The 25,495-nt window shown below is 38.1% G+C and overlaps 2 protein-coding genes across 2 annotated transcripts; both read left to right on the forward strand.

Annotated features, from left to right (window-relative positions):
* The first annotated feature begins 183 nt into the window (after positions 1-183).
* On the forward strand, positions 184-10,516 carry ehhadh (enoyl-CoA, hydratase/3-hydroxyacyl CoA dehydrogenase). The gene is made up of 7 exons (XM_084122484.1): positions 184-532; positions 853-956; positions 1,113-1,282; positions 1,482-1,593; positions 4,217-4,321; positions 7,652-7,993; positions 9,177-10,516. The coding sequence occupies exons 1-7, from the start codon at positions 459-461 to the stop codon at positions 10,427-10,429; spliced, it is 2,160 nt and encodes a 719-aa protein (XP_083978610.1). The 5' UTR covers positions 184-458; the 3' UTR covers positions 10,430-10,516.
* A 3,704-nt stretch (positions 10,517-14,220) lies between these two features.
* LOC311088414 (UPF0524 protein C3orf70 homolog B) lies at positions 14,221-24,864 on the forward strand. Its single transcript, XM_084122485.1, has 3 exons — positions 14,221-14,591; positions 14,883-15,071; positions 24,134-24,864. The coding sequence occupies exons 2-3, from the start codon at positions 14,888-14,890 to the stop codon at positions 24,721-24,723; spliced, it is 774 nt and encodes a 257-aa protein (XP_083978611.1). The 5' UTR covers positions 14,221-14,591; positions 14,883-14,887; the 3' UTR covers positions 24,724-24,864.
* Positions 24,865-25,495: the final 631 nt, after the last annotated feature.

The following is a 25,495-nucleotide window of genomic DNA, read 5'->3' on the forward strand; positions in this document are numbered from 1 at the left end:
TAAAAAGATGCCACAGTGTAATAAAACAAATACATGAAAAATTTAATATTTTGTGTTCAAAAAGCTTTTATACATAAAAAAAAATACCGTATTATTTAAAGTATAAAAATTATATTTAAAATGTGTGTGTGTGTCCAAAACTTATGTGACGTTTGATTAATATTCTGTCAGTCCTTGACCATAGTAGAATTTATAAATTCACTTCCGGGAATGGAAGCCGACTCCTGCGGTGACCAGATGTGATTTGAATAACGTTAACTTTTTTGGAAAAGCAATGTGTTTATACTATCGCATTAAAAATTAATCGTCACGGAAGACACTTAGGAGATGTGACGTGTCAAATAATAAATCGGAGTGGGTGTGATTGCATTGACGCACTGAGTTTGCTGGTCACAAGTTCCAAAGTCCTGCAGTTCGTTCAACTCAAAACACAACACAACACATTTCAGCTCAACACAATGGCCCGATATGAACTTGTTAAACGATCAGTTGCTCTGATCACTCTTACCAACCCACCAGTCAATTCCTTAAGGTGAGTAAAAACCTACTGAAAAATAATGCATTTACATATTTTCCAATCCATTTGTACTTGTTCTTATTAAAGCAAGACCAAAGTATAGTATTTTTTTTAAATCTTGCATATATTTTCCTATTGTTATGTACTACATTAGTTAAAAAAGTAGTTAAAAAAAACTTTTATAAATAAGATTGTTACACATGATCTTCCACATAGATAAAGACAAAGTGTCCTTGAAAGTGTTTTCAAGTGCATTAATACAAACCCAATTAAGTCAATGAACAATAGTGATTTAGTGAATAGTGATAACATGCCCATCTGCTCTTTTTCCTTAGTTCTGCTGTGCGTCATGGCATTGCAAAGACCATGGATCGAGCCCTGAGTGACCCGAAGGTCACGGCCGTGGTGATCTGTGGAGAGAATGGAAGATTCTGTGGAGGTTAGAATATCACAGTCAAACATCCACCAAAAATAAAAATGACATTTTCAGGTTAAACATGCTGGCACGTGTATGTTGCACAAGTCTTTCACTGATTTGCTTGTTCTGGCTGAGTTATGTAAGAAGACCATCTGATGATAATGCAATTTTCTCCAGGTGCAGACATCCGTGAGTTTGCTGGGCCTTTGAGAGGACCTCCTCTGCTACCCTTGTTGGATTCCATAGAGGCCGGAGAGAAGCCTGTGGTTGCTGCCATAGAGGGGGTGGCTCTAGGTGGGGGCCTTGAATTAGCCCTCGTGTGTCACTACCGTATTGCACACTCTAAGGTAAACCATTTTATACTGCTGTGTATTCTTATGAACATGCATGCTTACATGCTTGAATATTGTGCAATACTGTCTAGTGCTGCTATGTTGTAAGTTAGCTGGTTGAACTTTGATATCAATATTTGAAGTTTATTAAGAGAAGGAAAGGTTTGTATGTAATGAAAGTATGTTATGTATTATAATGCATTATGCATTCCAGGCACGTCTTGGACTTCCAGAGGTGACTTTGGGCCTTCTGCCAGCTGCTGGGGGGACTCAGCGTCTTCCCAGGCTCATTGGCATTCCTGCTGCCCTAGAACTAATCACCACGGGTAAATCATACACTTAGCCTATTGGCACACCCACAATTCACCCCAACAGATTTCAGCTTCTTTGCTAATTTCAACCACATGCCCTAGTCTGTAAATCCCAGCTCCGCAAAAAAACATAACAGTCAAAGTCAAGTGACTGAAATATGTCCTGAAGAGATTGTTTCTGAATTTCCTGATTGGCTCAAAATTAATAATTCACTAATTCTTCACTGTAAGAAGTGCTACAGATAATCTGATCATCCAATGCACTTTATGATAAAAATGAAAACAGTAGGGGACTACATTTTGTTTTCAGTAATAAATCAAACTTTTCCCACCAGGTGTCAGCATTGCGCACTGTTTCTGATTGATTTGCTTTATGGCTTATATAGCAACAAGTCAAATCCACTCACCTTTATTTATAGAGCGCTTTATCCAATACAGATTTATATAGCACTTTATACAATGCAGATTGTTTCAAAGCAGCTTTACAGGGATAAACAGGAAAATAATGATTCAATGATGCAAACAGTGTTCAGTTCTGCTGTAAAACACCTCTAAAAAGAAAATCGTGTCAGCAACAGTTCATCCAAAAATGAAAATTGTGTCATTATTTACACATCCTCATGTCATTCCAAATGTATGTATTATAATTGTTATTATTATTATTATTTTGGTGGAATGCAAAAAGAGGAAATGAAAGAATTTTTCAGTGCTTTTTTTCTGTACATTTCATGATAACCACATATAGTGAGGAAAATAAGTATTTGAACACCCTGCTATTTTGCAAGTTCTCCCACTTAGAAATCATGGAGGGGTCTGAAATTGTCATCGTAGGTGTATGTCCACTGTGAGAGACATAATCTAAAAAAAAAATCCAGAAATCACAATGTATGATTTTTTAACTATTTATTTGTATGATACAGCTGCAAATAAGTATTTGAACACCTGAGAAAATCAATGTTAATATTTGGTACAGTAGCCTTTGTTTGCAATTACAGAGGTCAAACGTTTCCTGTAGTTTTTCACCAGGTTTGCACACACTGCAGGAGGGATTTTGGCCCACTCCTCCACACAGATCTTCTCTAGATCAGTCAGGTTTCTGGGCTGTCGCTGAGAAACACAGAGTTTGAGCTCCCTCCAAAGATTCTCTATTGGGTTTAGGTCTGGAGCCTGGCTAGGTCATGCCAGAACCTTGATATGCTTCTTACAGAGCCACTCCTTGGTTATCCTGGCTGTGTGCTTCGGGTCATTGTCATGTTGGAAGACCCAGCCTCGACCCATCTTCAATGCTCTAACTGAGGGAAGGAGGTTGTTCCCCAAAATATCGCAATACATGGCACCGGTCATCCTCTCCTTAATACAGTGCAGTCGCCCTGTCCCATGTGCAGAAACCCCCCCCCAAAGCATGATGCTACCACCCCCATGCTTCACAGTAGGGATGGTGTTCTTGGGATGGTACTCATCATTCTTCTTCCTCCAAACACGTTTAGTGGAATTATGACCAAAAAGTTCTATTTTGGTCTCATCTGACCACATGACTTTCTCCCATGACTCCTCTGGATCATCCAAATGGTCATTGGCAAACTTAAGACGGGCCTTGACATGTGCTGGTTTAAGCAGGGGAACCTTCCGTGCCATGCATGATTTCAAACCATGACGTCTTAGTGTATTACCAACAGTAACCTTGGAAACGGTGGTCCCAGCTCTTTTCAGGTCATTGACCAGCTCCTCCCGTGTAGTTCTGGGCTGATTTCTCACCTTTCTTAGGATCATTGAGACCCCACGAGGTGAGATCTTGCATGGAGCCCCAGTCCGAGGGAGATTGACAGTCATGTTTAGCTTCTTCCATTTTCTAATGATTGCTCCAACAGTGGACCTTTTTTCACCAAGCTGCTTGGCAATTTCCCCGTAGCCCTTTCCAGCCTTGTGGAGGTGTACAATTTTGTCTCTAGTGTCTTTGGACAGCTCTTTGGTCTTGGCCATGTTAGTAGTTGGATTCTTACTGATTGTATGGGGTGGACAGGTGTCTTTATGCAGCTAACGACCTCAAACAGGTGCATCTAATTTAGGATAATAAATGGAGTGGAGGTGGACATTTTAAAGGCAGACTAACAGGTCTTTGAGGGTCAGAATTCTAGCTGATAGACAGGTGTTCAAATACTTATTTGCAGCTGTATCATACAAATAAATAGTAAAGTATAATCATATATTGTGATTTCTGGATTTTTTTTTTTAGATTATGTCTCTCACAGTGGACATGCACCTACGATGACAATTTCAGACCCCTCCATGATTTCCAAGTGGGAGAACTTGCAAAATAGCAGGGTGTTCAAATACTTATTTTCCTCACTGTATATCTTCTTTTTTTAAGAGCTGTAAAGAACATTATTTAAAACGTCTTATTTGTTTTCCACTGGTAAAATAACAGCATATGGGATTGAAACGCTGTGAGGGTGAGTAATTTCATTTCTGGGTGAACTAATCCTTTAAAAATGTGCAGTGAGATTTCAGTTGTTTTATGGTTATGATGGGATTTTCCTCACCCATTGTCATAATGTATAAAGCAAAAAAAATAAAATCACGTCAAGCACCCCCACATCGCTCAGTTTCTAAATATGAAAATTATTGTTTCATATTGCAGGCCGCCATGTCTCTTCCCAGGAGGCTCTGAAGCTGGGCATCGTTGACCAGGTCACAGAGCAGAATGCTTGTGAGGTGGCTGTGGAGTTTGCCCTGAGAGCTGTAGGTATGTCAGCATGAGCATGAGCTTGCAAAGCAGAAATGCGGATATTAAAAGACTGAACAGTAAAGCGAAGCCGAGTCTTTGGCAGGCTTTCAGAGTCAGGGTTCCAGATAAATCCTTTGTCACAGCAAATGGAATTAATGTTTCATATCCTTGTCAACGAGTTTCAGAGTCGTTCTGTGCTTTTGATCTATTTTTCAAGAAGTGAAAAGGAACAGACATTATTAGAATATTAATTGTGACCCTTCTGAGCACTGGAAAACAATTTAAACAAATGGCATGTTTTTTTTATATTTTTTTATTTTATTTGTAAAAACAGCTCTCATTATTACAGGTCTTTTATTCGCTTTTGATGATAAGATGGTCTTTAAATCCCCTCGAACTGGTTTAAAAACATGCAAAATGTTAATGGTTAAATTTGTACTGACTTTCAGTACAGCCGTCTTGACTATATACGGGGCAAGTGAAGTCAAAAATCTTTGTTTATACTGTCGCTTGGAGCGTGTTAAATTGTTCTCTCTCTGAAAAATAATTAGAGATTCTCTGCAGCTTCTGAAAAATGAATGCCAATTCTTCACCTCCTGCTTGACCCCCATTTCCTCCAGTAATGAAAAATCACATGAGAGCAATTAAATCATTGAAACGATTGCCGGGCTCTCTGAAGTATTTCTGTCAAATTATTCGGCTTTTCTAGGTCTACAGTAAGTGCAGCTGTTTATTATGCTCTACAGAGAGTGAGGGAGCCAGATCGCTTGTAATGTGAATGTTGTGAGTGACACTCTTACGGAGAGATCAGGGTTCATCTAGAGTCAGGATAAGCTGTGGAGGAAGATTAAAGATTGGCCACAAAAGCTAATGCTCTCACTGTAATCACACGCTGAGCGAAGATCAACCCGGCAAAATCCTTGCAACAGTCAACTAAATGGAATTGAGGAGCAGGAGCAAACGTGGCACAGGTATGGTGGACAACTGCCAAATGTGCCTGATTTACTGACTAATGGTAAATTGCAAATTGTCCGAATGTAAACGGGTTGATTCCATCTCAAATTGTGGCCACACAGAATTTGTTTGAAGACAATGGCTGAGAATTAGCCTGGATGATAAATCTCATGTGTGTGATAGATCTTAATATCTATTGTGAGACAGTGGAGTCCCAGAGGTAAGAAATCCCATTAATTTTCTCCATTGATAGAGCTCAGCAGAGACCTCCCACTCCAATAAAGCATTTCAGCGCATATGTATTATTCAACAGTTACAGAGACTTTTACATTGTTTCAAAAGATTTCAATTTCAAGTATCCCTTACAGAAAAAACACATGAACTTCACATGTGCAAAAACTCACATGTGATTTTTGCACATATGAAATTTAACATGTAAAAACATGTTAAAAGCACATGTGAAATATGTGGATCACATGTGAAACGTGTTTTGCACATGGGAAATGTGTGCTTTTGGAACATTTACAGATGTGAAACACATGTGATTACATGTGAAACAAATGTAAAATTCCCATGTGAAACCTATAATCACATGTGAATATATGAATATACGCTGTTCTTATCACAGTTTCCACAAAATATTTTTTCAGCATTATTAATAATAAGTGTAAAAAGTGTTTCTTGAACAGCAAATCAATGTATTAGAATGATGTATGCAGGATCATGTAAATTACATTTTAAAATATATTAAAACAGAATCAAGTTGTTTTAAATTTATGATATTTCATAATATTACTGTTTTTACTGTTATTGATTAAATAAATGCAGCTTTACTGACTCCACACTTTTTAATGGCATTCTTACTTCATAATTACTATACTGTAAGTCAATCATTTTATATTGTATCATTGATTTCACTTCAGTAACATCTTTCACAGTGCTTCATGGGATGAGCAGTTTATTTACTCATCATTAATGTCTTTTTTGTTGTTGCCTAAAATCAAATGTTGAAATGGTGTGATTAATCTTGTAGCTGGTTCGTTTAGTTCTTGGATTACAACTCTTTACCTGAAGAATTTGTTTCAAATCATTTTTTACAATGAATGGGAAAAATACTCTGAACCAAGATTGCTTTGTTTGCTCTGTTTTATTAATTTACTTATTTAACAGAAAACCATGTAAAAAGTAATCAAAAAGTGCCACGCTCATATTCCCTCAACACTTTTTGTAGAATCTTTCTCTCGGCACTCATAGCTACAGAGATTTATCTTGTTTTCCAGTCGCTGAAACATCTGCCACATGCACCTATCAGGATCTGACCCAGCCCTACTTACAATAAATCACAGCATTAGTGATTCAAGTCCTTCCCACAGCACCACAGATTAACCACAGCAACATCTGTATTGTGCACTATAGCATAGCACACTAGACATCAAACTGGACACATGCTTCTATGTGTTACTTGAAAGGAACAACACTGTTTTGAAATGCTAATTCATATCAATATACTTTCTATTGATTGCTCAAAACAGGACAGAGCAGAAAACAGACAATACTGTTGGTTTCTGGTCCCGATGGCCCTTTAAGGCTCATCAGAGTGACCCAGATTCCAGAGAGAAAGATGAATCTAATGCAGTTAAAAGCTATATTGAATCAGGTACCGCCCTGCGTAATCCTTTTAGTGAGGCAGGAAGTCAAAAAAAGATAGTGGAAAAATGCAGTTTTGATGGGCTGTTGTGTTATGTGTGTGTGTCTATTTTTTATTTTTTTTTTGGACTGGTTTGAGTTTTAGACCATCGGAGTGAGGACGTTTTGGCCGGTCCTCACTTTCTGACACCCCTTTAAAGGCCTATTTGAGGATCAAGACTTGGTTATAATTAGGTTAATTATGATGAAATCCGAAATCCTTGTCCTTGTGGGGACATTTTTTGGTCCCCATGAGTAAAACAGCTTATAAATCATACTAAATGATTTTTTTTTTGAAAATGTACAAAACTACAAATGCAGAAAGTTTTCTGTGATGGCTAGGATAGAATATAAAAATCATTATGTCTGTGTAGAGTCCACATAAAACATGAAAACACAACGTGTGTGTGTGTGCGTGCGTGCCAAGAGATAGGCTGATGACTCAAGTCAGGTCTAGTGTTTGTGTTTGTGTATTTTGAATGCTACGATTACACACTTTCAGAATCTAACATATTTTAGAAACTGATTACCATAAGTATTTTGGAATTTCTTCTTGACCGTTCCATTTCAACTGATTCAGAGTAATTGCAATGTTTGTTATAAAATGACCATAAATACCACACGAGGTTCAATACTATCCTCTTAGCATTGCCTTTGTTTATCACATTAGGTTATATTTTGATATCATATCCATTATATATTTCACAGCCAAACCGCTGTCTTCCCGAAGACTGAGCGCTCTGACCGTGCCCTGCCCTCCAGATCTGGATGCCCTATTAGAAGCGGTCACTATGCAGATTCAGAAGAAGGCTCGGGGAGTGATTGCACCTTTGGCTTGTGTTCAGGCATTGCGGGCAGCCGCTACAATGCCTTACAGCCAGGGAATAAAGCGGGAGAGTGAACTGATGGCCACTCTCTTCAACTCTGGCCAGGCCCGTGCTCTTCAGTACTGTTTCTTTGCTGAGAGGACTGCTGGGAAATGGACTCTACCTAGTGGAGCGCAATGGAATGACACTAAACCCAGAGAGATCCGGAGTGCAGCCGTTATAGGTACCAAAAGAGAATGTCTTTATGTGCATGAACTAGACCTGGGGATGGTAGCAGGGTTATTTGGTTAACTAAAACTATTAAACATTTTTGTGAATTGAATAAAAAAATAAAATAATTATAAGTATTACATTTAGGAATTTGGCAGACACTTTTATCCAAAGCGGTTTGCATTGCATTCAAGATGCACATTTACAGTTTTTGCTTTCCATAGGAATCAAACTTATGACCTTAGCATTGCTAGAGTCGTGCTCTCCTGTTTGAGCTGTTTGAAACTAAACAAAAATTAGAAATGTTGCCTTGGCAACTAAATGAAATAAGTCGAAGCACTCAAAATTACTAAATGGAAATAAATAAAAACTAAATCTTAATAAGTTTAGTAAAAAAAGTAACATAAAAAAAAAAACGTGTAAAAATGACAAAAGCATATAACACATTTACTGAACACATTCACTAAAAATTCTAGTAAAATAACTATGAAATCATAATAAAAACATAAAAGCTAATTAAATAAAAACTATAATGGTATATACTTTACTCACCCTCATGATGTTTCAAACATATATGACTTTCCTTCTTCTGTGCAACACAAAAGAAGATATTTTGAAATAGAGAAGAACAACATTGGACCCCATTGACTTTCATTGAATGGACAAAAAAATGTATTTTTCAAAATATTTTCTTTTATGTTCCACAAAAGAAAAAAGTACAGATTTGGAATGTAGGGATCTGTATCCCTTTAATATTCCAAAGAAGAAGAAAAAAAAACATTAATGTATTTTTTACATTAATTATTTTTTATATGTACTTCCATTTATTAAACCCAAGCGACTTAAACCATACATTTGAAATTGTAAAAATACATTTAAAAAAAAACTTGTTTCTGTTCAATATTCTTATTTTGGACAGATTTATGCACACGTATAGGTTGTTAGTGTGCCAATGTTGTTTTACAGAAGTGTTGAAACATCTGTTTGCTATACGTTTGAGACAAGCAGAGACGTTCTGTTATCATAGAGGAAGAATGCTGGCAGTGTACAAACCCTCATGCATAGAAATATGGCACAGTTTTGTGCTCTGATCAGTTTCACCATCTGCCAATTAACAAGTCTAATTGTGCCTATGTTGTTTTAAATTGGTGGTTTTGTTTTACTCCATATTGACCATTAATTTGTCACCCTTTTAGGTCTGGGCACTATGGGAAGGGGCATTGCTGTGTCTCTGGCACGTGTGGGAATTTCTGTCATTGCTGTAGAGTCAGACAAGAAACTCATGGAGACTGGCAGGCAGATGGTAATAGGCATGCTGGAGAGAGATGCCAAAAGACGGGGAGTGAGTGCCTCTCTCAATCTCCTCAAATTCACCCTCAGCTTACAGGACCTGAAGGATGTGGACCTTGTTATTGAAGCAGTCTTTGAAGACATGGCACTTAAGAAGCGTGTTTTCCAAGAATTGTCCAAGGTGTGTAGACCAACCACTCTACTCTGCTCCAACACCTCTGGTCTGGATGTGGATGCGCTGGCCGGTGTGACGGATAGACCACAGCTGGTGATTGGGATGCACTTCTTCTCACCGGCACATGTCATGAAGCTCTTAGAAGTTGTCTGTGGGCCTCGCTCCTCAAGTGAAACCATCGCTACAGCGATGAGCCTTGGGAAGAGGATGGGAAAGGTGAGTGTTGCTGTTGGAAACTGCCCTGGTTTTGTCGGAAACCGTATGCTGAAGCCTTACTCGGATCAAGCCACCTTCCTGCTGGAGGAGGGGGCCACACCTGAACAAATCGACAAGGTTCTGGAGGACTTTGGTTTCGCGATGGGTGTCTTTAGGATGTCTGACCTTGCAGGTCTTGATGTTGGTTGGAGAGTCCGGAAGGAATCCGGGTTGACCGGGCCTGATGTTGACCCGAAAAATCCCCCACGTAGGCGCCAAGGGCGTAAGTACTGTCCCATTCCAGACATGGTCTGTGAGCAAGGCAGGTTTGGCCAGAAGACCGGTCGTGGCTGGTACATGTACGACAAACCTGGGGGCACAAACGCAAAGCCTGACCCACTGATCCAGAACCTCCTTGAGACGTACAGGAGCAGGTATGGCATTAAACCGCGCAATATTACAGATCAGGAAATAATCGAGCGATGCCTTTTCGCCCTGGCCAACGAGGGCTTTCGTATTCTGGAGGATGGCATAGCTGCCCGACCGGAGGATATTGATGTCATCTATCAGTTCGGTTATGGCTTTCCAAGGCACCGAGGTGGGCCCATGTTCTACGCCAGCATGGTGGGCCTGGAAAGAGTCCTGGAGAGGTTGGAGCATTACCACCAAGCCCATCCTGATGTGTCTCATTTTGAGCCTAGTCCTCTTCTGAAAAAACTTGTGGCTTGTGGCAGTCCTCCTATCCAAAAATGGAGAGAGCATATCAAAACAATGCACAGCCATCTCTAAGAGCGCCATGAACAACATGCTATATGTTAAGTTTAAAACTCTACATAAAGCCGGTAATTAATAAAAAATCAACTTTCTCAACTCTTATCTATGTCGTATTGGCTTATTATTTCACCATGAATAGGTTTTAATGTCCTGTGTCTGTGTATTTTTGCATTTCTTAGAAGCAGATATACAGTGGGGAGATCAAGTATTTGATACACTGCCGATTTTGCAGGTTTTCCCACTTGTAGAAGTTTTCAGCATGTAGAAGTCTGTAATTTTTATCATAGGTACTCTTCAACTGTGAGTGACGGAATCTAAAACAAAAATCCAGAAAATCACATTGTATGATTTTTAAGTAATTAATTTGCATTTTATTGCATGACATAAGTATTTGATACATCAGAAAAGCAGAACTTAATATTTGGTACAGAAACCTTTGTTTGCAATTACAGAGATCATACGTTTCCTGTAGTTCTTGACCAGGTTTGCACACACTGCAGCAGGGATTTTGGCACACTCCTCCATACAGACCTTCTCCAGATCCTTCAGGTTTCGGGGTTGTCGCTGGGCAATACGGACTTTCAGCTCCCTCCAAAGATTTTCTATTGGGTTCAGGTCTGGAGACTGGCTAGGCCACTCCAGGACCTTGAGATGCTTCTTATGGAGCCACTCCTTAGTTGCCCTGGCTGTGTGTTTCGGGTCGTTGTCATGCTGGAAGACCCAGCCACGACCCATCTTCAATGCTCTTACTGAGGGAAGGAGGTTGTTGGCCAAGATCTCGCGATACATGGCCTCATCCATCCTCCCCTCAATACGGTGCAGTCGTCCTGTCCCCTTTGCAGAAAAGCATCCCCAAAGAATGATGTTTCCTCCTCCATGCTTCACGGTTGGGATGGTGTTCTTGGGGTTGTACTCATCCTTCTTCTTCCTCCAAACACAGTGAGTGGAGTTTAGACCAAAAAGCTCTATTTTTGTCTCATCTGACCACATGACCTTCTCCCATTCCTCCTCTGGATCATCCAGATGGTCATTGGCAAACTTCAGACGGGCCTGGACATGCGCTGGCTTGAGCAGGGGGACCTTGTGTGCGCTGCAGGATTTTAATCCATGACGGCGTAGTGTGTTACTAATGGTTTTCTTTGAGACTGTGGTCCCAGCTCTCTTCAGGTCATTGACCAGGTCCTGCCGTGTAGTTCTGGGCTGATCCCTCACCTTCCTCATGATCATTGATGCCCCACGAGGTGAGATCTTGCATGGTGCCCCAGACTGAGGGAGATTGACCGTCATCTTGAACTTCTTCCATTTTCTAATAATTGCGCCAACAGTTGTTGCCTTCTAACCAAGCTGCTTGCCTATTGTCCTGTAGCCCATCCCAGCCTTGTGCAGGTCTACAATTTTATCCCTGATGTCCTTACACAGCTCTCTGGTCTTGGCCATTGTGGAGAGGTTGGAGTCTGTTTGATTGAGTGTGTGGACAGGTATATTTTATACAGGTAACAAGTTCAAACAGGTACATTAATACAGGTAATGAGTGGAGAACAGGGGAGCTTCTTAAAGAAAAATGAACAGGTCTGTGAGAGCCGGAATTCTTACTGGTTGGTAGGTGATCAAATACTTATGTCATGCAATAAAATGCAAATTAATTTTTTAAAAATCATACAATGTGATTTTCTGGATTTTTGTTCTAGATTCCGTCTCTCACATTTGAAATGTACCTATGATAAAAATTACAGACCTCTACATGCTTTTTAAGTAGGAAAATCTGCAAAATCAGCAGTGTATCAAAATACTTGTTCTCCCCACTGTATATATATATATATATATATATATATATATATATATATATATATATGTAGTTTTGGCAGAAAGGACTGTGGTTGTAAATTCCTGTTAGTAATGTGGTTTATTACCTTGGTTCATTTTTTGCACAGCACTGGTCTCATGCCCATTGGTGCCATTACTCCAGTCTTTAGTGTCACATGATCCTTCAGAAATCATTATAATATGCTGATTTGGTGCTCAAGAAACATTTTTTATCAATATATTAAAATGGCTTAATATTTTTGTGGAACCATGATCAATGTTTTTAGGATTATTTGATGAAAAGAAATATCTGTAACTTTTGATAAATTCAATGAATTACCTGTTTGAATGTTTTTTATTAGGCCTATTTATGGCTGTGCATTCAGTTTAAGGAAAACTTTTAATTAATTTGGCTCTTGATGATCTATGTGGAATAGTTGGTTTGTTAGGTGTTATGTGTATGATGTGATTTGTGCTTAGCTGCAAGGGATAAGTTAATTGCTATTGCTTCTCTGCTGTGTGTGTGTGTGTGTGTGTGTGTGTGTGTGTGTGTGTGTGTGTGTGTGTGTGTGTGTGTGTGTGGCCTGGTAAACCCTATGGGGAAAAATTTCCAAATTCCTTGTCCTTGTGGGGACATATTTTGGTCGCCATGAGGAAAACAGCGTAGGCTACAATTCATACTAAGTGATGTTCTTTGAAAATGTAAAAATACAGAAAATTTTCTGTGATGGGTAGGTTTAGGGGTAGGGTTAGAGTAGGGGTAGTATGGTGGCCCAGTAGTGCACAACACTACAACATGTAAAAAGCAAACATAAGTTCACAACACAACAAAATGAATCCACAACACAACGGAAATGAGCCACAACACAACGGAAAATGTACAACACAAGGAAATAAAGCCGCAACACAACGGAAAATGTCTAACACAACGGAAATGAGCTACAACACAATGGAAAATGTACAACACAATGAAATAAAGCCGCAACACAACGGAAAATGTACAGCACAACGGAAATGAGCCACAACACAACGGAAAATGTACAACACAACGGAAAATGTACAACACAACTAAATAAAGCGGCAACACAACGGAAATGCTCCCCGACCACTAGAGGGCTCTCGGAGCGCGAGTTAGTTTTCCATGCCATGCACTGTTCTACATTTTCCATTGTGTTGTGGCTTATTTCCATTGTGCTGTAGCCTACATTTTCCGTTGTGGCTCATTTCTGTTGTGTTGTAGCCTACATTTTCCGTTGTGGCTCATTTCCGTTGTGTTGTAGCCTACATTTTCCGTTGTGTTGTGGCTCATTTCCTTTGTGTTGTGGATTCATTTCGTTGTGTTGTGAACTTATGTTTGCTTTTTAAATTTCGTTGTGTTGTGCACTACTGGGCCACCGTAGTACGGAATATAAAGTTTGTAAAATATGAAAAAAAAATTATGTCTAGGCTATGGAAAGTCCTCATGAAACATTAGTAGCCTACTCAGATTCAAAAATCTTTTAAATGTTCGTTTAATGTTTAAACTCAAATATGAATTTTTAATTCAAAATGTATTTATAGTGATTAGTCAAATAATCAATGTCTTTTTCACATTTTCCCTTTTTTAACGTCTTTTGCTTTTTCCCACTGCAATAATTAAAGATTGGTAGTCAAATTAAGACAATTATTAATAATAGCAATAATAAAACATTAATATGTTACATGTACTTACCATAGCAATAAAAGTAAATTGTGCAATTACATGCAACTAAACCTCAACCAAATCCTAATCCTACTCTAACCCTAGAGTAAGTACATATGATGTAGTTAATTAATATTACTCAGTACTTAAATATATAATTACACTGTAACAATAAAGTGTAACCGTCTTTCCTTATCTATACAATAAAATCATGTGAATGAGAAAACCTTTGTAGTGACTCTGAGCGCCGTCTTCTGGTCAAGTGTTGTCACTGCAGCTGTGTGCGTGCAGTATATTTCCCGTCAGTGTGCGATCAGCGCTCAGTCAGTCCCGCAGCAGCGTCCACTGCGACTGCAACACGAGGAGCTCATGTGAAACATAAGTTTCAATCTGCGCTGCTTTGCTGAGCTTTTCTCGCTCTCTCTCTCCTTAAATAGCGAGCTCTCCAGGACCTTTTACATGCATGATTGTTCCTCAGTACGGATCTGGCAGATAGTTACGTTATTTTAACTCAGCTGATAATTCTCTGGAAATCTATGAAGGATTATCCTCATCGAAAGCCATTTCAGTTTAATATGGAAAAAAATAATTCTTCATATTCAGTACGGCTACAGGGATGTAAATGCTGATGTTGTGGGAAGTTTAATGCAGATGTTGTGTGATGTAGGATATCATCAGCTGTAAGTGAATGAGGTAAGCAAATACTTTTATAGTTCGTGTTATTTGATCATTTGTTTTTAATACAGTAATATTTGACATAACACAAATTATAGTAGCCTACGTGTATTACATGATAATTATATAATACAATCAATAATTAATAAACGTGTCATATACCGTAAAGTCTGACATAAATACATTTCATTCCTCTATAGCAGTTCTTATTATTTTAGACTAAAACCTTCCTTTTTGTAATGTATCTTAAATCAGTAGGTGACCCACTGTTTGACAGTGTATCTTCATTGCATGTCTCTTCTCTTACAGTAACCATGGCTTACATCGGAGTGCAGAAGGCTTTGAAGAGTGATAAGTTAGATGAAGCTCAAGCTCTGGCCAAAAGCTGTGCAGGCAGACCAGACTTTCTTCCCTGTGATGGACTGTCCATCTGCGCGACACACAGCCATGGAAAGTGTTTCAAACTGCACTGGTGCTGCCATTTAGGCTGGTGTCACTGTAAGTGGCCAACTTCTGACATGCATATACATTCTATTCTATTCTATTCTAAATACATTATGATACACTAGTAAGTGTGCACTGTTCTAAAATTAAAAGTGGTACAAAATATCATTCACTTCACACAATAATGCAGCTGATAGTATGATAAAAGATCACTACCCAAATATTCTATATAGCAGAAAGAAATCTACTGTCCATCATCTTGCAGAAAAAATAGGTTATGTAGTAAATACATCATTTTCCATTTTCTTTTACTATTTATATGAATCTCCTCTCTTATAAGAAAAGGTTCTATAAAACCTTAAAGCGTTCTGTCAGGCGCTTCATGTATTCCCTTAGTATGTTTACAAGTTGTTTAATTCATAAAATTGAATTACAATTAAAAACAAAATGAATTAAAACTAAATCCATGAAATGATCCCATGATGGATTTTATTGATTTAATTTTAATTCATTTTTTAATTTTAATTTTAATTAAATGTTATGAATTAACATTAATTCTCGCTGCTCGCATTAACTCTCATTAACATTAACTCTCGCTGCTCGCATCAAGTTCAAGGCATTGACGCTTGCTTACCGATCTATCACAGGCTCAGCTCCCTCCTACTTTAACTCATTCCTACGAGTCTACATCCCTACCAGACGCCTACGATCAGTCAACGAGCGACGTCTCGTGGTTCCATCGCAGAGAGCCACAAAATCACTTTCCAGAACATTCTCATTCACAGTTCCATGCTGGTGGAACACTCTCCCCTCCCTCATCCGGAATGCTGAATCCCTGACAACCTTCAAAAAGCATCTGAAAACCCATCTCTTCCGTGAGCACTTAACCACATAAAAAAAAAAAAAAAAAAAAAAAAAAAAAAAAAAAAACCCTCCCCTTTCCCTCTAAAAACCTCACTTATCGGGCTTATGCTACTCTGAATAATGCCTGAACTTTGTATCTTGAGCACTCCTTGCGTAGCTTTGGTTTTTGCCTCTTCATGATGATTCGCTTAATCTAGTCCTGCTTTGTAAGTCGCTTTGGATAAAAGCGTCTGCCAAATGACTAAATGTAAATGTAAATGTAAACAACTCGTAAACATACTTCATGACTAGAATTTTTTTAATAACCCATTAAACATGAAATTATTGCGCAAGCTTTTAAAACATTTCTCCTTAGAACCTTTTGGGCACAAAGGGTTCTTTAAAATTGAGTCAAGAACCTTAAGGATCAATTAACCCAATTGAGCGTAGTGTTTCAAATATGACATTTATTTGAACAACACTATGCATTGCATCTATGATCACGCAACCTGTTTTGGGAACACTTATGAGCTTGTGATGTCATCAGTAACTGCACACGGATGCTTTTTCAGCATTATATGTCTTCAGCATTATATGTCCTCAGCTGTGCCTGAGCGCAAGCTTGACAATTTCTTAGTAAGCAAGATGTGTAGATCTCCCCAGACATATCTCAGAAGCAAATCCATCGTGAGAGTTCAAACCTCTATAGCTGACTTTATCAGAGCTTCCTGAACCTTGGCGTCACCTCTGTATTTTCCAGTCGTTAGCTGGACATGACCCTGAATCCACCAGTCATGAGCGAATACACACAGGAAAGCGTCTGCTCGGATCCTAAAGCAGGATGTTCACTTCCTCTAGTTCACGTCGCTCTGACTGAGTTCAGGTCCCGAGTGATTGGAAAAGCTTTCATTGAGTTTTAAGGGAGGTAAATGTCAGTACGAGCCCTTTAGAACTGTGCGAACAGATCAAACCGAATTTAATACCCTCTCATGACACTTCTGCCAAGGGAGCTGAACTTTATTAAGTTCAGCCATCAAATAATATAAGATTATTATCCTCAACGGCCATCACAGTAGTTTTTTGATTTCCTCTATATTTTCCTCTATATATTTAATTAGGCTACTGGCCAGTCCTATGTTTGTGATTACTTTTACAACACAGATAAGGTTACTCTATTTATTTAATTATCTGATCAATAAAAGCATGTCTGTAATCAACATAAATTCTAATGTAATACTGGTCTTCATTGTTTGCATGCAGTTTTATCATTTTGTATGGTCGCATACATCCACAGTGTGAGATATGAGGTTGCAAAATAATGAATTTGGATTGTAGGATGGGGTAGACACACTTTTTTTTGTGTGTGTATTTCCTTTATCAGTTGATGACATGATGACAGCTGTAATCTGCCATTATTGCAAGAGAGACAGAGCATTATGTTAATGTGTGCTCGTGGTTTATCAGCCGGCACACTTGCCCTGTGAGAAATTCTGATTGTGCCATTGTGAAAAGCATTAAATGTAGCATAAAATTACAAACACAACAAGCTCACCCTGATATGTATTGTTTAGTATGCCGGATCTGTTAAATAATTCATGGCTGGAAATCCTGGAGCTTTGTTGCGTAACTGTAGAAACTAAGTCTTTTGAAATGACACCTTGCACAATTGGTGACTGCTTATTCACGATTCCATGCGTGGCTTATCATCAGGGGAAGCACTTTTCATTTTATGACAGATCTACAGATCTTTTGGTTTAGTGGAGATGTACACTTAAAGGGATAGTTCACCCAAAAATTAAGATTTTGTCATCAGTCAATCATTTACTAACCCTCAAGTTGTTCCAAACCTGTATGCATTTCTTTCTTCTGCTGAACACAAAAGAAGATATTTTGAAGAATGTTGATGGACAAACAGGTGATGACTTTCATTGTATTTTATTTTTTATTTTTTTTCAAATATGGAAGTCAATGGAGCCCATCAACTGTTTGATTACCCATATTCTTCAAAATATCTTCTTTTGAGGGGGAGAGAAGAAAGAAAGAAAGAAAGAAAGAAAGTAATGAACACTTTTATTCAGCAAGGATGCATCAGTAAAGACTATTTTGAATCTATTTCAAGTAAATACTGTGGTTACACTTTACTGTGACGTAGTTACATTGTGCTTAGTATGTAATTACTATAGATATATGGTTAGTGTTAGGGTTTAGTTTAGGGTTAGTTACTTGTAATAAGTATGCATAATTTACTGTTATTACTATAGTACGTAAATGTAGTAATGTGTAACTACGTCATCTTAAAATAAAGTTACCAATACTATTCTTTTGAAATTTCTATTTATCAAAAGAATATGAAAAAAGTTTCACCTTTAGATCACCTTTATTTTGAATTGTAATAATTTTTCACAATATTTTAGTTTTTACTATATTTTTATCAAATACATTCAGCCTCGGTGAGCATCAGAGATTTCTTGTAAAAACATTTAAAAAAAATCTTACTGACCCCACTGAATGGGCACTGCTAAATAATAATAAAAAATCCCCAAAATTCTTTCTAATGCATTTCTGCTTCCATTCTAGACAAACAGTCTTTATTGTGTTGTTGTCTTGACTGTTCTTAGGGTGCAACGAGTGCCCCAATGGGACACTGCTGTGTTATGGTGTACATTGTGATGATTTATTAACATTGCTCTTGCACAGCACCGCACATGATAACGACAGGTTCGCTGTGCTGTGTTTGGGTTTGACAGTACCCAGTCATCCTCTGAGCAAATCCAGGGCTGTGGTGAGAGAGCAGAAGCTGTGAGAGTGGCGTCTGCGCTCCAGGCGTGTACGTGCTGCTTAGTGATGTTATGTGGCCATGTGTAAAACGTCAAGAAGGAAGCCTCCTGTTTCTGGCTCTGTGCCTGCAGCTGCAGCTGTCAAACATTGATTTCCTCTCTGAGCTTGGAGATCCGGTCCTTGTCCAACAGATTTATAAAACAAAGAACCGACAGAAGTCTGTAAATGAATGCCAAACTGTACAAGTGGAACCTCTATTGTTGATTGCACATAAGAAAAGTGCGGTGAAATAATTGTGTTCCGCTCAGTTGAGATAGTCGGCACCCCCGTGCATTTTGGAATCTCATTAGAATGTAATGAGTTTGTTTTGCTTTTGTGTTTCTTTTGTTGTCTTTGCTTTTCTTGGCCAGATATGTTTATTAAGTTCCTCTCATGAATTTGATGAAATCATATCAAATCTCGGGGCTGCAGGAATTGTTTGCTAGAACTACTATTACTTTCAACATTTAAATGCCATTTATTAATAATATACTGTATTAGTATTAGTAGTATCTGTTTCATTACACTACCCAGATATTGTATGATTTCATTAAATTATTGCAGTATTCATTATTATTTTGTATATCAGTACAAAAAGAGGATGTAAAATGCAGCACAAATAAATTGACAATTTTGTTTTTGAACGTTTTGAATCTGAATGAATATCCATCCACTAAAATTAATCGAACTCCCTGTAGTGCTTGATATGAGAGACTCATTACACTTTTTACTTGAAAAACTACTCCCATTTGAAATGTAGTTTAGTTAGTAGTGTCACTACTTTTAGTTAGTTATACAATAGTCATCTGTTTACAGCACCAAACACAAGATATTTGACAGTTGCTGTCTAATGCATTCTTAAAGGAGACATATCATGCTTTTAAATCGTTCCTTTTTACATATAAATCATACATTTGTAGTCTATATAAAGCGGAACTGCAATGCTTGGGTCTGAATTCCTCATTATTATAGCTCCACAGGCCCCTTTTCTACCCCTTTTCTGATGTGCGTCTGAGAGCAACTCGTTTTGGTGCGGTCTCTTTAAATACAATTGAGACACTTCATACCCCGCCCACACTCGGTTCAACTCCACCCCGTTCGGCCATTTTTGTAGTTTGATAGCAGAGATACGATTATCTAGCGGCACAGAAACGTTTTATTCACACGTTATTAACAAAATGTCAACAACGGAAGACTTGTCCAGCCAGCCTTACATGTTCGAGCCAGAGTCGGAGCCGGAGCGAGATAAAAATGAAGACGACGAACCTGCAGAACAACGTCTTCATATGGATGTATCGCAATGGTGTGTTACTGTATTTACACATGAAACTTTTTACCACCGTGTCGATTTATTTTGATTAATATGTGCGAGGGAGAGAGAGCAAGACAGCGTCTAGTTTGGAGACGGTGAAGTCTTGTTTACACTTTCGCCTGGCTCCGAAGAGAGAGAGTGCGCGCGCGCGCGACCGGGTCTCTCTCTCTGCTCGTTCTTTCAGTTAAACATGCGTCCTGTCCTATTTTTTACAGTCTATGGCCCTGTCACAAGCGCGGCAGTTCATCTACATTAGACGGTGTAATGAAGCGTGTGGGTTACTACATCCAACAACCGAACATTTTAACTTACCCTCTCGTAACTTCTGCATCCTTTAGCTTGGACTACAAAATTGCAGCGAGAAATAAAAATGGCGGATTGCTCGAAGTGGTGGGTCGGAAGTCAATGTCCTTATTTGGCAGTTCCGCTGCAAATACTGTGACGTAATAGTTCAAAAAACGTCATAGAGAACAGAAAAATCGGAACAGGTTGAAAAATAGGACCAAAACAGAATATAAAGATATCAACGAAGCATCTGAAGAGAATAATTTCAAATTTTCTGTACTTCTAGACACTCCAAATATACAACTAAATGCATTTAAGGGCTAAAAAAGTGGATTTAGCATGATATGTCCCCTTTAAGTGACCTGTATAAATCCGTTTTGGGGAAGTGAAGGGGATGGATGGGGCTACTGTCATATTTTATCTCTGTAGAGCTGACTCCTGTATAATTCAGGGGGATGCTTTCGAGAAAGAGAAAGACAGAGGGTGTGCATGTGAGAAAGACCTTTAGACAGAGAGATATGAGACAAGAGACTTACTGTCAAAGGCCATGAGCGAGTGAGTGGATCTGGGCCTTAGATAACAGGGGATTAGTGTTGTCATAGATGTCCTGATCACACCCCGGCTGGATTCTGCAGATACACTGTAAAAAATTTTTAACCCTCCCAAATCAAAAATTTCAAGTGACCGATAACATCTAAATTTTTCAATTGGCCCAAGTGAAATTCTTGTTGCAATAGTCTGTTACCATTGGCTCAATGAGAAATAATACGTCAGACTAATTGAAAAATTTAGATGTTATCGGTCACTTGAAATTTTTGACTGTATGTATGTGGAACGAAACGGAAATTAACTGTATGGTGCAGTTACACACACACACACACACACACACACAAAGACAAAGACAAATGGGACAAAAAAATCCTCCTTGATCAAACTAAACAAAATTTTCTTTTTTTATGTTGAAATATAGGTCTCACAGACAGGGCTTAGATTAAGCCAGGATTAGGCCTTAGTTCAATTAGGAAATGTAAGTAGCTTTTATAAAAGTAAAAAAAAAAAAAAAAAAAACATTACTGGTGTCCATCTTGAGACAAAACAATGCCAGTGACAATTTTTAAGATATCTCAGTGTAAGTTGCTTTCAGTTATGACAACTCAATCATGCATTTTAGTCTGGGAATACGTTTTAGCTTTGTCTGTGAAATCGGGAGATAGTAGCCTATTTTAACAAAGCTGCAAAGAAGAGTTAGATCAGAAATCATCATATTATTGACACCAAAACCATAAGCACATTCACGCGGTGGACTTGCATGGATTCACGTGGGACACAGGAATAAAATGGCATAAAAAAAAAAACTGCTTCATATTTTTTAAACATGGAGTCAAAAATGCCCATGTGGTGAATTTTATTTAAACATAAAATAAAAGATAAAATGTCTATCTTGTAATCAGTACAACCTTTAAAACATGTTTTTATTTGATATCTCACATGTGGTTTCAGTTTATTATATTCTATTCTAGGCCAAGCTGGTTTAGTATGGGTTTACAGTCTGCAGACACCACAGTGACCTATTAGCTGTCAGATTAGATCTGTATTACAGTGAATGTTGTTAAATGTGTTGCTAATAAAAAGTAGTTTTTGGTGATTTTTTCAAATCAGCTCTTAAAATGTGAAGAAAACACTTCCAAATCTAAAGTTTGGAACAAAGATTCCATTTAAAATGTACTGTGATGGTAAACAATAGAAAGCTATAATATAATATAATATAATATAATATAATATAATATAATATAATATAATATAATATAATATAATATAATATAATATAATATAATATAATATAATGTAATATAATATAATAAGAGGCAGTCCAATTAGTAAAAGAGTGTTTATTCTATTATATGATATGATATATGTACATTTGTATTTACTGCTATTTTTGTATTTCATGTTGATTTGATTTTATAATTAACAGCCAACAGATGAATTAGTCTATTTATTTCACATATTTGATCATTTGAAGTATTTGACGTGAATGGCCCTTAATTAAAAAGTAAATAAGAAACAACCGGGGCCCGTATTCATAAAGAATCTTAATGCAAAGAGTAGCTCCTAGTGACAAAATTCTAAGAAAATTCTTAGAAATGTGGGCGTTTACTCTTAAAATTGAAGAAAAAATCCTAGTAAAGAAAAAAGTAATTCAGAAAGCATCTTAACCCTTAAAAGAGGTCTTAAGTTCAAAATTGTTAGGAGCACGGATGAGGACTTTTAAGAGGCTTAAGAGTTTCTTTAGCAGAGGAGAAAATGACAGAAAGACGAAGAAGGAGAAGAAATGTGTTGCAGACAATGGATGACAGTGAGTTAATAAGAAGCTATATTAGATCGTGCAGGGATCATGTTTGTGACTGATCTTATTAGAGACACGCTAACATCTCCGACACAGCGCAGAAATGCCATAGCGCCAGAAATGAAAGTAATCACTACATTACGATATTTGGCAACTGGGAAAATTCCATGTTTGATACATTAAAACCAACATTCAAACCACCACTTAAATAGACATGCCAGTAATCAGTGTAACTGGAAAGAGTGGAACAATTTTTATCATTCTAAGCCAATCAAATACCTTATAGGAAATTAACAGCATGGTAAATAAAATAAAAAGGATTTATATACACATATATAATGTGTGTGTGTGTGTGTGTGTGTGTGTGTGTGTGTGTGTGTGTGTGTGTGTGTGTGTGTGTGTGTGTGTGTGTGTGTGAGAGAACGGTCAAATAGGAAAAATTACGCATGTAATTTCAAAGTGAAGGCTTAGAATAGACCCTATACTTAAAATCACTCTTTTTTTCCTTCTTGGTCAACCAACCAATCACAGTCGTCAAAAGATAGTGTCATACATAGCAACGGGGTCAACCCCGCCTCCTTACTAAGATAAAAGTTTTTGTCTTTTCCTTACTCAGAGTTACTCTCAGATCGGTCCCGAATTGCTCTTAAGCTAAGACTCCTACGTAAAAGTTTTTAAGCTAAATTAAGAGTTTTCTGAGAGGATTCTTAGAATCTTTATGAATACGGGCCCAGATGTACATATCAAACCCTATTTAACATTCAGCATCTTGGCACTATTACTCATTTCATAACCAATCAAAACAGAGGTCATTTACAGTATACATAGACGTTTAAATCTACAGTAACAAAGGAAGGGTGGAAAATGATCATGTAAAACTCTTTTGGGGGCAAGAAACATTGACCTTAACATAGACTATGCAAAAAAGAAAAGAAAAAAGAAATGCTGCAATGTGTAGAATAAGCATTAATTCATTCTGTGAAAGTAGTGTTGCTGCACTGTAATACAACCATTTTTATTTATTATTAAATTATTATTATGTAATGAAATATGTTTCAATGAATTACACTTGACTATTTTAGATTTTGATCTCTCTTTTCTGACAGCAAGTCCAAAGATGAACTAAACTGGTGTGCTGCAGTAGTTTTCATTAGCATGTAAATAGACGCCACAGGTTTTTGGATAACTGTCTCCATGTGAGATATTGATGTATTATGCTTTAATGAAAACAAAAATAAATGTATTTGTAAATGATGATGACTTTCATTAATACTGCAGTGCACTGCAAGAGATTATACATAATGAAGCATCCTGTGAGTTTTAATGCAATGCATATCTCCTTTTTTGTTTTAGTTACACTTAAAGTTTTGCTAGCTAAATATTCTCAAAGCCTTAGTTTGAATTTACTGCTTGCTTCAGTCTTGTTGAGGTAATACAATTTTAGTACACAAATTAGTATGTGCTTTCTGATAGATATTCAGGTAATGATCTCCTTTTACTCTGTCTGTGCAGGTAAATATGTGTACCAACCCATGACCAATGTGGCTCAGCTACCCAGCACACCTGTGCCGGTCGCTCCATCTGACTGTACCAACACCATTGATCTGTCCATCTCTCTGACTGAACGCTTCCTCCGCATCTCCCCCTGTTTCCTGCCACCGCCTTGCCCCGAGTCCCCGAAATACTGCAACATTGCCGAACTGTTTATCGATGACTACATTGTCAAACGCATCAACGGCAAGATGTGCTATGTTCAGCGGCCCCCAGTTCACACGGAGGCTCCTCTTAGCCCACCTCAGATAAACCCTGCTTGTCTGGTAGCACAGAAACAGCACACTGAAGACAAGCAGACAATTGAGGAGACCGTTAAAGGACCAAAAATGGGCCACTGCTCTTCGCCCTCCAGCTCTGAGGACTCGGGAATCAATGCATTGGGAGGTCACTATCTGGAGTCCTATGAGGAAGAGTCTGAGGAAGAGGACGAACTTAGCATGGATGGACACTCTAGTCCGGGAAGCCTATGGGACCAGGATGAATGCACCCTACTGTCCCCTTCCAAATCCATTGTGGAGATTATTGAAAATATCGAAACTACTGTGTGATATTTCCAGACTGCATATTTTCTTTTTCTGTTCTTTTCACATCTCTCTCTCTCTTTGTCTGACAAGATTAACTAATTGTGTTAAAATAAATATTGTATGTAGAGGAAAATACTACACCCATAAAGACTTTGCTACACTTTACATTCGTCTCTAATCTATATTTCTGTTCTCATTGTCATATGATCCTATGTTTGAAGTTTAACAGCTCAGTTCTTGATTTTAAATCTGCACTACGAAAGACTAAAAAAAATAATGAACCAAATACCATTATTGAGTGAGTACATAAAAAAAAACACTTTCCAGAATTGGGTTCTTGCCTTACCCCAATTCACTAAGCCATGGTGAATTATAGTTCTGTCATGACAACTCTCTGAGTGTTGGCATGGTAATGGGTATGACAATGTTGATATATTTGGTCTTGGCGGAATAGATGTGCTACGCTGCTGCTGCTGCTGCTGGGTATTTCTGCTGCTGCAGAGCAAGAACAGGACTTGCTACTGCCAATACATACACACGACACGCTGCTGTAGGCAAGTAGGACATGCTGTTGCTGTACAATATAGCGTACAAATTAACCATAGCGTATCTATACAGGTGGAGCTGGCGAAGTTGGAGGGTTTCTTAAAGCGCTTTGCAATGCTAAGGCAAATGTTAACCAAGTATTTGAAGGTTGAGCACTTGAGCTCATTGGCTACTGATACAGCAGGAACCAATCAGCTGTGCCCTATAGAGAATGGTGTGATTGCAAGCAGACTGAGATATGGACCTATTA

Source organism: Abramis brama (assembly GCF_963993115.1).
Source record: "Abramis brama genome assembly, chromosome: 8".
In the NCBI taxonomy this organism is placed as follows: domain Eukaryota; kingdom Metazoa; phylum Chordata; class Actinopteri; order Cypriniformes; family Leuciscidae; genus Abramis; species Abramis brama.

Coding starts and splice junctions, on each gene's coding strand:
- ehhadh (XM_084122484.1), top strand. CDS start 459: ATGGCCCGATATGAACTTGTTAAACGATCAGTTGCTCTGATCACTCTT. Junction 957..1,112: donor GAATGGAAGATTCTGTGGAG/GTTAGAATATCA, acceptor AATTTTCTCCAG/GTGCAGACATCCGTGAGTTT. Junction 7,994..9,176: donor CCGGAGTGCAGCCGTTATAG/GTACCAAAAGAG, acceptor TCACCCTTTTAG/GTCTGGGCACTATGGGAAGG.
- LOC311088414 (XM_084122485.1), top strand. CDS start 14,888: ATGGCTTACATCGGAGTGCAGAAGGCTTTGAAGAGTGATAAGTTAGAT. Junction 15,072..24,133: donor CCATTTAGGCTGGTGTCACT/GTAAGTGGCCAA, acceptor CTGTCTGTGCAG/GTAAATATGTGTACCAACCC.